The following is a 13,416-nucleotide window of genomic DNA, read 5'->3' as shown; positions in this document are numbered from 1 at the left end:
CCAGCCCCTCCCCCACCGCAAGCCACGGTGGGCTCAGGAATCTCTTACCTGTTGAGGTCCCAGATTCTTAGGGGTGAGAAGTGCCCACAACAAGCCGTCCCAGTCACAAAAGAGCTGCCAAACAAAAGGAGAACAGAGTCAGGTCTGGCTTGTCAGAACTTGTGGCGGAAATGGCTGCACAATGGACGGTGCAGCGCTCATTCTCCGGGGGTTCTGGGGTTAAGCCAGGATGAGAGAAGCAGCCAAGAGAGCCATCAGAGGGCTGTGGGGAGACCAGTGGGAAGTACGGTGAGGGCTGTGCCTGCACAGAGAAACCACAGGTTCAACGATGGCTGAGCCTGCCACTCTGACCTAGCTGCATGGTCTCTGCCACCATAAAAAATCATCTCTAGGTGCACAACTCTGAGGCCAAGAGAAGCAAGCCTCTCAGGCTTCGGCTGCATGAAGTTCACAAAGCCATCGCACAGGAATGGTCTCCTGGAACAGGCTGCTGGGTGCTGGACGGTGATGCCCTTCCAGAGCTGAGGGGGTGGGGGCGTTCTTGAAGGTTTTCAGAGCCCAGGGTATCTGGTGATATGGTCCAAGCACAGGGCAGATGTAAAGGCACCAATCAGAGAAAGAAAATGGTGAGAGGTGAGTAACCATATGAAAAGATGAAGTGGGTGAGATGCCTGAAATGAAGGTGGGAGAGCTGGGAATGTCAGAGGCCAGGCAGCCAGGGCCGCTGTGGAGTGGGATGGGAGTCAGGCAGAGTTTATAGGACAAGGACAGACGTTGCTAAGAGGCAGGTGAGAGGAACGCTCCAACCATCTTTCCCAGAGTATCTCTTAAATCCTAAAGCAGTGATGGCGAACCTTTTGAGCTCGGCGTATCAACATTTTGAAAAACCCTAACTTAACTCTGGTGCCGTGTCACATATAGAAATTTTTTGATATTTGCAACCATAGTAAAACAAAGACTTATATTTTTGATATTTATTTTATATATTTAAATGCCATTTAACAAAGAAAAATCAACCAAAATGAGTTCGCGTGTCACCTCTGACACGCGTGTCATAGGCTCGCCATTACTGTCCTAAAAAGTTCAACAAATACAATCTGCAGAGTTTCAACTTAAGTGCAGGCACCAGCCCACTGAGAAGGGTCTGTGCAACAAGCCAGGCTGGCTGTAGGGCTAGGACTAGAACTTGAACCTACAAACCAGGCCACTCCTTTGTTAGAGGATTTGGCAGGGGTGGGGAGGGGAGGGGAAGCCTACAGGAACCCAGGGCTTGAAAACCTAAACTGCAAGCAAGAGAGCTGAAAGCAGTTGTGTCGCTCAGGAGCCCGGGGCAGGGCAGGGCCATGTCCCTACATGTCAGGCATGGGGGGAGAGGGACTGGACATACTAATGACATGTTTGCAATGCGGGGCAGCAGCCCATCCACCCTGGCCCTGCCCAGCACCTGTGGCTCTCTGATCCCAAGCATGTCAGTGGGGAGATGGATTTCCGCAGAGAGGGCTCTTTAGAAGCCAGGGGCTTTGGCGGGGGGCAGGAGGAAGCGGGGACTTGGCCTGCGAGTTATGACTAGGGAGATGTTAGGGCAGGCACTGGCCAAGCCACTGATTTACAATCAAAATTGCAGGGCAGGTGTCTGCTTTTCAACCCAGACTGACAAAACAGCCACAGAAGCCACCCTGTGGCTTCCATGCCTCAAGCCAAGACTTCCTCTAGGGACATGCTCCATCATCCTAGCTTCCTCTCAACCCAAGGGAGTGCCAGCAGCCATGAAACTGGAGTGGTGTGCCCAAACAGCCACTCTGTCATCTCCCAAGGGACTCCCAGCCTGGGAAGTGGCCGCTGGACAGTGAAGACCCAAACTACAAAGCTGGGAGGTGTTGTCCTGACCGCCCCCTACATTTTTCTTTGGAGGGTAATCCATTAATAACTGGTAAAGCCAATTACCTTGGGTAGGAAACATAATAGCCACTTGGAAGTCGTTCGGGCAGGCAATTGGGCTCTCCAGATTTTTGAAGATTTGGGGCCAGGTAAGGGCACCAGCAGAGACATCTCTTAAGGCAGGGGTCCTCAAACTACGGCCCGCGGGCCACATGCAAATACAAATATTGTATTTGTTCCCGTTTTGTTTTTTTACTTCAAAATAAGATATGTGCAGTGTGCATAGGAATTTGTTCATAGTTTTTTTTAAAACTATAGTCCGGCCCTCCAACGGTCTGAGGGACAGTGAACTGGCCCCCTGTTTAAAAAGTTTGAGGACCCCTGTCTTAAGGAGACCTGTGGCAGGCCTCTGCCCCGTCACAGGCCTAAATGAGCATCAAGGTCAGTCAACAGAGAGAGATGGTAGGCACCTGGAGCCTGAAGCCCTGCCTCTCCCACAGCTCTGACCTCCCAGCAGGCAGGGGTGGGGATGGAACACTTTGCCCTGGGACTCCTGTGCTTCTCTATTCCTGCCCATCAACCCACCCTGGTCCTGTCCATCTGCCACCAGGAGGGGTGCCTCTCAACTTCATGCCCCACGAAGGCCTTTCTTAACTGTCAGGTTATGACACCCACGAACGTTTCTTCCCACAAGCTGTCTTCCCCTCACTTCACCATGTGAAGCAGGGAGGAAGGGAAGGTGGGGAAATAGAGAGTCCGCCTGGCACGAAGAGTTTAATCAAATATGACACAGCAAAAAAACCAGTCAAGCAACAGTCAAGCATATCTGGAGCCAGGTTCTGCTGGGGATACTCAGCAGGATTCAAACTCAAACTATGAGGCCGCCTGGGGACAGGGACAGCAGAGGCAGAAGCTGCTGGCTCCCAGATGGCTTGGCCATCTTCCTCTGAGTCCCTACCACACTTGGATCTCACCTTCTTGGGACAAATGGCCTTTTGGGAGGTTATCTTCCCATGTTACCTTTGAGATCATGAAATAGCTGGTGGCTCTTTTGTGTATTCCAGTGACCAGCAGAGTGCCTGACCCAGAAGAAGTGCTCAGGACAAATCTGTGGACTTGAACTGAAAGGGCCTTCCAGAGCTCATGGCCAACAAGGCCAAGAAGCTAGTCATGGGCTATGAATGGGGTCCCTCTGCTTCTTAAAGGAGTAACTCCCAAATCAGCAGACTCAGACCTGAATGACACATGTTGTATATCATTGGGGTAGTGAAATAAGCACCACAACCAGATAATAGATGAGAAATACCAACAGTACCTAAAAATTAATGTCAAAACTCTCTCGTCTCACACATGCAAATGCACAACAGAGAGAGATCGTAGGCACCTGGAGCCTGAATCTATTCCTGCCCACCAACCCACCCTGGGTCTAAAAGTCATTCTGACTCCATAAACTATACTCTTTTTGGACAAGAGAGCCCTTACCAGGAGCCAGTCTTCTACAACCTGAGATACTCAGCAGGACTCAGACTCAACTGTCAGGTTATGACACCCATGAACAGCTTCCCACAAGCTGTCTTCCCCTCACTTCACCATGTGAAGCAGGGAGGAAGGGAAGGAGGGGAAGTAGAGAGTCCGCCTGGCACGAAGAGTTTAATCAAATATGACACAGCAAATAACCTCCCAAAAGGTTATTCTGTGCCAAGATCCCCTACCTACCTTACTGGCGCCCTGGCCCCAGGTCAGGTAAACCTGGCATCACAGTGATGATTATCAGGCCCAAGCAATAGACATAGGAGCCCTCACATCAGGACAGCAGGGATAGAAAATAACAAAATACAGAAGAGAGAGGAAGGTATGAAGGGAAATTAGTTGGGAGTGAGTAATTTATTGAGCACTTGCTAGGTGCCAGGTTCTGAGCAAGTGTTTCAAAAGCATTAGTCTATCTAATCTTCATAACCTGGTGCAGTAGGTTTTACTTTCCCTATTTTACAGACGAGGAAACTGAGGCACAGAGCAGTAACATCAGCTGCTCTAGCTCACACAGGGAGCAAGTAGGAGGACCGGAATTTGAACCCAGTCAGTCTTGATTCCAGAGCCCAAGTGGTTTTATACCCCTTGCCACATAAGTTCTCTCCCCAGCACCTAGTATAATGCCTGACACACACTGAAACCTCAAATGCTTGTTGAATGACTGAATGGACAAATGAACAAGTGACTCCACCTGGAAGATGAAAGGAGAGACAGAGTGGCGTGCTCAGCAGCTGTGCCCCGTGGCTGGCCCGGAGCCGCCCAGCTGGCCCGAGCCCCAGCCGCCTCTGAGCCGAGGTTGACACACTTTGGCAAGAGAGGCCACCAGAGCTGTCACATCATTCACCAACATGCCCATCAAGTGTATTCAGTTCTCTTCAACCCGCATTGGCATTTTAATTACTGTTGGGTAAACTAATTTGTACAAATGAAGGCTGGGCTGCCTAATAGAATATGCAAGCTCTCTGACCTCTGACAGGCACTGACACGAGATACAAAGGCCGCCGAGGAAGGCTTTTTATCTGAGCCTTATTACTCTCTATTACTCCAATTAGTCAGGCTCCAGTGCTCCTAATTGGAGGAAAAATTGCAATTAAATCAATTTTTGATGGGCTGCAAGTGGGCTCCTAAACCGCCCCACTTGTGAAACACTGATATTATAGCAGCAAAGGTCACAGGCCTCATCAGCACCTGGGAGCGCCCCCAAACCTGATTTCCCTTGGCCCCCTCCTAAAATGCTTCAAGGAAACCCCTGCCCCTCCATTGGCTTGGCCAGCAAGGACAGGAAGGAGGGAGTCATTAGAACATGTCAGGTCTCATTGCTGCCGCTGCCATCTGCTAACCTGCACCACTGACATCATTGCAGTGGCTAAGTCCCGAAGCATGAATGCAGTGTGAAGGTCACGCAAACTCACCCAGTGAGGGGAAGCCAGGAGCAGTAGTGGAGTGACAGTACTGTGAGGGAGAAACTATTGGAGTGGGAACAGGAGGTCAACAGAAGTCAAGAAGAAGAGAGACATAGGCCGGGGCAGGTGAAAGAGTGAGGCAGCCAGTTTCCAAATTCTAGCCAACAGGGCACCCTGAGCCACCCAGCGGGGAAGGGAAATAGATGGGCTTGGAAAAAAAAAAAAAGAGAGAGAGGGGCAAATAAATCTTGTTCACTCCAACCAACATCCACCTGCATGCAATACACAGACCAGAAGACTAAGAGTCGCATCAGTGATAGGGGCAGGAGCAGCTTATGGGGCCTGCATCTCCAGAGCGCCTGCCTATGAAGGTGGGGAGGGAGGGGAAGATACCCAGAACTGAAGCTGTAAGACCAGGGAGGGAAAGGTAAACACAATTTTGCTCATCAAACTAAAAGATAATAAGACCTTTATTATTATTGTTTAACAACAAAGAAGGCAAGAATATACAATGCGGAAAGGACAGTCTCTTCAATAAATGGTGTTGGGTAAACTGGACAGCTACATGCAAAAGAATGAAACCATACATAAAATTATCTTATACCAACACGAAAACTAACTCACAATGGATTACAGACTTGAATGTAAGACCTGAAACCATGAAACTCCTAGAGAAGAAACGTAAGCTCCTTGACAACAATCTTGGCAATAATTTTTTTGGATCTCACTCCAAAAGCAAAACTAACAAAAGAAAGAATAAACAAGTGAGACTACATCAAACTAAAAATATTCTGCAGCGCAAAGGAATTAATCAACAAAAATGAAAAGGCAACCCACTAAATGGGAAAATTATTTGCAAATCATATATCCGACAAGGGGTTAATATCCCAAATATATAAAGAACTCATACAACTCAACAGCAAAACAACAACAAAAATGGGCAGAGGACATGAGTAGACATTTTTTGAAAGAAGACATTCAGATGGCCAACAGGTATATGAAAAGATACTCAATGTGACTAATCATCAGGGAAATACAAATCAAAACCACAATGAGATATCATTTCACACATATTACAATGGCGATAGTATAAAAAAGACACGAAATAACAGGTGTTGGCAAGCATCTGGTGGTGGAAATGTAAACTGGAGCAGCCACTTTGGAAAACAGTACGGAAGTTCCTAAATAATTAAATATAGAACTACTATATGACCTAGCAACTCTACTTCTGGGTATTTAAAGAAAACAGAACACTTTCAAAAAGATATATGCAGCCCCATGTTCATGACAGCATTACTCACAGTGGCCAAATATGGAAACAACCTAAGTGTCCATCAATGGATGAATGGATAAAGAAGTTGTGGAATACTACTCAGCCATAAAAAAGAATGGAATCTTGCCATTTGTAATAATATGAATGGGCCTTGAGGGCATATGCTAAGTTAAATAGATCAGACAGAGAAAGACAAACACCTTATAATTTCATTTATATGTGGAATATTAAAAGACGTTAGCTATAATACATATTATAATAAAATATGAAATGATGGCATCTTAGAATTGAAGAAGGATGATAAGTTTTAAAATAACTGCCCTGGCCAGTTTGCTCAGTGGTTGGAGTGTCAGCCTTCAGACCTAGGGGTCATGAATTCAGTTGCTGGTGGAGGTGGAGGGTGCATGCCTCGGTTACAGGCTTGATAACCTGGCCCTGGTCAGTGAGCATGCAAGAGGCAGCCAATTGATGTGTCTCTCTCACATCAGTGCCTCTCTCTCTCTCTCTCTCTCTCTCTCCCCCCTCCCCCTCTCAGCTAACCTCCTCCCTCCCCTCCACTCTCTTTGAAAGAATCAATGGAAATAATATCCTTGGGTGAGGAAAAAAAACCTATTATAAGTTCAAAAAATAAACAAGCAAATCAAAACAACAACAACAAAAACAAGCTCATAAACACAAAGAACAGATTGGTGGCTGCCAGAGGGGAGGGTGTTGAGGGTGATGGGTGTCAAAAGATACAAACTTCCATTATAAAATAAATGTTATAGAGATGTGATGTATAACACGGTGATTATAATAAATAATACCACATTGCATATTTGAAAGTTATGAGAGAGAAAATCTTAAAAGTTTGCATCAGAAGAAAAAATTTTGTAACTATATATGGTGATGAATGGTACCTAGACTTATTGTGGTGATCATTTTGTGGTGTATACAAATATCAAATCATTATGTCATACACCTGAAACTAATATAAAGTTATATGTCAACTAGAGGCCCTATGCACGAAAATTCGTGCAAGAGTAGGCCTTCCTTCCCCCAGCTGCCAGCATGGGCTTCCCTCCGGCAACCAGGACCTGGGCTGCCGGCACCAGCTTCCCGCCAGCACCCAGCTTCTCTCCTCTGGCCACCAGCATGCACCCAGGACCCAGACTGGCTTCCCTCCGGCCCTGGCTTTGTTAGGAAGGACGTCTGGAATGACGTCCGGAAGACATCTGGTCTAATTAGCATAGTACCCTTTTATTATTATAGAAGATTATATGTCAGAAAAAAAATAGCCTGCACATAGAAAAGGAAAGAGTGGAAGGAAACATAATAAAATGCTAAAAGTGATTCTGTTTTGGCAATAGAGTGATTAGCAATTCTTTCTTCTTTTAAATTTTCTTTATTTTCCAAATATTCTTTAATGAGGGTGTGCTACTTTTTTTAGGACCAAAACATTATTTACATCTTGTAGAAAACACAAAACCGGACACTCCTGTCCACTGACTCATGGCCAAGAGCAGGTGAACCCAATAATGAGCTGCCTGCTGGAGCAGGTGTCAGCTAAGGTGGCCTGGCACAGCTTGGGCTGAAGCTCTGGGACTGACCATAGCTCAAGGTTAGGAAGGAAACTCCAGATCAAAATAGCAGGCTCCACTGGCCTCCTTCTCAACTAGGCACTAGGAACAGAGAACAGACAGACCCCCACAGCTGGCAGAGGCCTGGAACACCTCTCCCAGTCATCCATCCATATCTCTCGCTCTCGCTCTCGCTCTCGCTCTCTCTCTCTCTCTCTCTCTCTCTCTCTCACACACACACACACACACACACACACACAAAGCCTCAGGACAAAATGGTGCTAATAACCACCTAAGTCAGGCTCCAGAGAGAGAATCCTGAGGCTGAGGATGCCAATGCTTACCCTCATCCTGCAGCTCTAACAAACAAGGGCCACCAAAGCAGGATTTCTGCTTCCCCACAGAGAGCAGTCCCACACCTGGGAAATGCCTCCACAGAAACACAGAATGGTTACTTCCCACTTACACCAATGGGAAAAGGCCAGCCTGGCCAAGACCTTGGCCCACGCTACATCAGAGGAGGCTTGAGGTAGATAGATACATTTGTTCCCAAATGTGCCCACTCCACTCAAGAAGCAGAAACTTAGAAACCTGAGCAATGGAAGAACAGAATTAATATACAGAGAAAAAATTAACTACATAGGAAACAAAAACTCACAGTACAATGGAATAACATACAATCTATTGAATTTAACAAGAAGTGTGTTGGGGCTGCAAGAAGAGTTTCTACACTCTATTTTCCATATACCTGGCCTCTAAACACAACAGCTTCACCCACTCCCAAGAGAAAGAAATGGCAGTATGTTCCAGTGCTAAAGGAAAAACTGACTGGGTCAGACTTCCTGAGAAACAATGATAAGATATTCACAAAACTATGTATCCAACAAGAGGCATGGAAAAAGACTAAATAAAAATAGTCATTATTTACACACAATATAGTTGTCTACCTACAAAATCCAACAGACTCAACTAAAACATTATTACAATCAGAATCAGTATTGGATGAGGTAGCTGGCATGCTGCATTGGATAGTGGAAAGGAGTGCAGGCTCAAGGCTTCTGCCTCTGCCACCTAGTGACCGTGTGGTCTTAGATGAATTATTTAACCTCTTTAAAGCCCAGTTTCTCTATCTGTAAAGCAAAAATAATAAAAGGACCTATGCATAAGCTTGTCGTAAAAACTGTGTGAGATAAGATGCTCAGAGCAGTGTATGGAACATAGCAAATACCCACAGATGTTAGTTATACACCAGCAATCACCAACCAAAATGTAATTAGAAATCTATTCACAAAAAAAGAATGAAGAAACTGTAAAATAGCCAAGAATAATCCTAACAACAACAAAAAAACAAGACAGCCCCATTGGAAAAAAACTATAAAACTTTACCAAAGGACACAGAATTGCTGAATAAGTGGAGAGATACATCATGTTCCTGGATTCGAGGTCTCGAGATGATAAAACCAGCAGTTCTCCTCTAATTAATCTACAAGTACAGTACAGTCCCATTATACTGATTGTGCTTAATCAACTGATTGTAAAATTTATCTGGAAGAGGAAATACACAAGAATAACAAAAAAATATTTTTAAAAAAACAATGAGAAAGAAGTAACTCTATGTCAAACATACTACAAAGGTGTATTATGATGTTCATGCTGGAACAGATAAATACATTAATGGATCAGAATAAAGAATCCAAAGCCATATTCATATATTTGTAGGGGATTAGTAGATCCTAAATGTGGCCTTTAAAGACAGTAGATAAAAAAATGAATTAATCAATAAATGATATAGAGGCCCTAGAACACATACTTGGGGGAATAATAAAATTAGAGCCCTACCTCACAGCAGACATAAATTCCAGATGAATTAAGGACATAAAAACTTTTTAAACTATGCAAAAAACATTAAAGTATTAGAAGAAAATATAGGAAAATAGTTATCATCTTGGAGTAGGAAAGACATTATTAAGACCAAACAAAACTTTAAAGCCATAAGGGTAAAGATGACAGAACTACTCTCCAAATACTAAATAGAAATATACAAATACACAATAGAAAACACTGTAAACAACAAGCTGAAAGGAATTGCCAAATATATATAACAGTCAAAAGATTAATACCCAGAAGATATAAAAAGATCTTATAAATCATGGGGTAGAGGGTGGGGGAAGGACGGGGCTAGATAAATGAGCAAAAAAAAAAATTTCAAGAAGTAAATTATAGAAACAAATACATATGGCCAAAAAACACATGCAGTAATGTTCAACTTCCAAGTACTGTTCTAAGCACTTCTTATAGATTAATTCAACTCTCAAAACATTCCTACATACTTGATGATATTTTTCTAGTATGATAATCGTATTAAGTATATCTTAAAGCATCACTATCTTTTAGAATATAAACTGAAATATTTACTCTCAGTGTTTTATAAGCACCAACCTGGGGAGTCAGTTTCATGTGACAAGCATCAAGTACAATCAAGACCTTAAAGAAAGGTTCTCTTTAAGGAATCAAAGGGCAAAGAGCTCATCCAAACTACCCACCACATAATTGCCTGATCTTCCTCATCCACTGGCCTCCTAACGCCTGCCTGGCTTAAGACAGGCCCTGATGACCCAACAATGAAAAGGAATTCCATGGTGATATCCAGCAAGTTTAAAAAAAAGGGGGGGGGGGGGCGGGCAGTGGGCATGAGTGTTGACCTACAGATTTACCACCACCATTTGTATCCCTGGACTACTGCTCTTCCATTAAAAGAGGAAAGAGAAGAGGAGGTGAAGTTCTACACTCCTCAGCCTGGTCTGATTGCTACAGCATTTTCCACCATTACCCCGAAGGCTATTGCAGGGGGTAAAGGGTGTTGAGAGACGGAAGGGGGTGTCATGGAGGTTGGTAGATCAATAGGGCCTGCTATGCATCATAAATTATAAACAGCAGGGTTACAGATGTACAATCTATGACAAGAAGAAAATAGAGGACTGTATATGTGCATATGTGTGTGTGTATCGCGTAAAGCCTATTCCTCAAGAAAAAAGGTCTCCATTGTAGAGGAGGGCTAGCAGCAAATACTGGTATGCGAATCCAACTAATAGTTCTTATGTCAGCTCCTTTCCTGTGCTGGGGGACAAGGGCCCTGAGTCCCCACACTGGCCACACAGACAGAGGCTTATATTATAGGGGAGGTGGAGAAATCATCAGGCTGGAGATAGTATAAAAATGAAGGTACTGAGGCCCTTTTATAAAGTAAGAGAATTCCATCACAGGGCTTTTCAGGAAGGTGAAGTTCTGAGGAACCTCCTGATTTCCAGATTAGTTAGAAGCACCAGAAGCTTTGACCTTGAACTTTGTTTCTCTCCAAGATTTCCTGCCCTCTTAACAATGGCACTAAGGAGGGAAGAGGCAGGAGTCTCTGTCTTCCATCCTGTTCTTCCAGGTCAACTGTACTCCCAGAGTCTAGTTCAGGCTGCCTGCTAGTCATTTTCCTCTGGAGGAGGACCAGCCAGGTCAGGACTTGGCTCCAGTCTCTCTCTCTGCCCCACTGAGAGGGTGCTGGCCACTGCTCATTTGTCCAACCTCAGGCGTCTGCAGCCAGGGTCTTTCCTCTGTGCATGTCACACTAGGAAAGTGGCAGGTTTTTCTAAGGACGCCATCCACAGCTTACAAAGGAGGAATCTCTGATCAGCAGGCCATTAATGAAGTGAGGAAGAGGAGGTTAAAGGCAGTGCCATCCACACAGACACTTTGGGACCGGATGTCTTGGAGTAATTTGGCCTTTATGAAAATAGTAGAGCCTATTGTTCTGATTGCCCTACACTATTCCTCCATACATGTGGTTCCTAAGAGATTTCCCCTGTTCTTACGCACTCTCCTTTCTCTGGACACAGTTAATTGATCTAGGGGTGGGCAGCTGACCCAAGCTGGGCCAATGAGTCTCTGCCCTGAGATTTTTGAAAACCAGTCACTCTCCATGACTTAAGTGATGAGCTGCCAAACTCAGAAGCTCTTGGCAGCCTTTGGAATACACTGGTCAGCTGGGAAAAAGGAAAGAGCTAAGATCCAGGAAGAAAGAAAGATGAACACCTCAGAAATATAAAGTCCTGGCAGCTCTGTGGCTTCTGGGTCCAGTTACTCCTGAGCTCAGATGTATTTGTGTTCTTCCTTTGCCTTGGTTGCTCAGCCAAACATTTCCAGTTTTATTTAAGTTAATGTGAACCTAGTTTCTGTCACTTACAACCAATCTGTCCTGACCATTATACAGTGCCTCATTCAGTAGCTGATGGGTTTCTCACCCATCTGAATATCCTCACTGACAGATGAACAAAGGGCTTTGTCAGGCACCTACTGCACATCTGAGGCCTGGCTAAGAATAGATACCTCAACCATGAAATCAATAGTTGGTGGGCCTGCTAGGAGAACAGTTAAAATAGGGCAGTACAGCCTGGCCTGGAACTTCTCTTATACCTAGACCAGGAAAAAAATCTACTCTCCCACTCCCAGCAGTTGGTGAGGAGATGGTCTGGACAACAGCAGATAACAAGGATGCTGCTGGAGGAGTGGAATTATAGGTTCTAAGGGAGAAAGCCCTGATCTTCAGAGAGCTAGACTCTTGCAGGTCATTTTTAGAGTCTGATGAGAGTGAAAAGTTCTGCTGGAAACCACAAGGCTTACTCTGATGAGAGTTTGATCCACTCTCAGACCCTTCTATTTTCAACAACAATAGTGCCAGGCATCTGAGAAATGGGTCCCTTAGGGATACTTTCCAGGTATTTATCTAGTTTGAATTAAAGACAAATAAGGTAATTAAGATAGGAATGAAAACACAGGAGTTAATTTTACCATTTTCTCTTTGTGTATGTTTAAAATTTTTCAGAATTAAAAGTCTAAAAATACACACACACAGTTGAGATTTAACCCCAAGCAACTCCTTTGTTACAACTTCTTTTATCCCTTTCCGACCATGACTACTAGTAGCCCAAAAAACAAGGAAAAAATAAATCTGACCATATGAGCAAACGTAAATATTCCACTGCTGAATCTCACTGAGTGATTCAGTGACACACACAAAAATGCAGAGGAACCAAACAGAAAACTCACACATAGCACGTAAAATTCTGTTTTTCTTAAAAACAAAACAAACAGCCCCACACAACCTAAAGCAGTCCCAAAAAACCTTCTCACTCTCTCTTTTTTTTTTTAAATAAACCTGGCCCTAGGTCAGAAAGGCATTTGAAGTCATAAATCAGAAATTAGGTGTGAGGAAACCAAGGCCCTCCCATACATGGAAAACCACATTCTGGAACATAAAATAAATGATATCATGTCATATAAAAGCTCTATAAATATATCACTATATATTACATAAACAGACACTTACATGTGTGTGTGTATGTGTGTATATATATATATATATATATATATACACACACATATATATTTAGATATATATAGATATAAATACATACATATAAAATAACTGAAGCAAAACATGACAAGTATTTGAGCTTCAGGTCCCTCCAAAGTACCATCTCCTTGCAGGTGGGCACTGTGTGGAGCCTGCCGCAGTGAGCAGCCCAATCCTGCTCCTCTCTGAGCTACTCCACACATTCCCTAAGACCCTCATACCCTAACCAGCCCTTGCTCTCATAAAACCTTACCGCCATGCTCTTGCTTAGGACTTTGTCAATAGCCCTCACCTCCCCGCTGGCAGGCTGTGGGCACCTAACTCTACCTCCTAAGGCCCCTTGGTAGGCAAATAACTTGGCATATATTTTTC

The 13,416-nt window shown here is 44.3% G+C and overlaps 1 protein-coding gene across 2 annotated transcripts in view; it reads right to left on the bottom strand.

The window, feature by feature from the left end:
• The window catches only part of FBXW4 (F-box and WD repeat domain containing 4), a 78,942-nt gene that overhangs the window by 12,802 nt on the left and 52,724 nt on the right, over nt 1-13,416 (bottom strand). For both annotated transcript variants that reach the window (XM_070432454.1, XM_070432455.1), the window contains exon 6: nt 49-114. In XM_070432454.1, the coding sequence (XP_070288555.1) occupies nt 49-114 (66 nt within the window). The remainder of the gene's footprint in view (nt 1-48; nt 115-13,416) is intronic.

The sequence above is a fragment of the Myotis yumanensis genome, unplaced genomic scaffold, assembly GCF_028538775.1.
Source record: "Myotis yumanensis isolate MYYU_CA2020_CCGP unplaced genomic scaffold, mMyoYum1.0.hap1 SCAF_13, whole genome shotgun sequence".
Classification (NCBI taxonomy): Eukaryota; Metazoa; Chordata; class Mammalia; order Chiroptera; family Vespertilionidae; genus Myotis; species Myotis yumanensis.
This window is presented reverse-complemented; position numbering and strand designations above follow the sequence as displayed.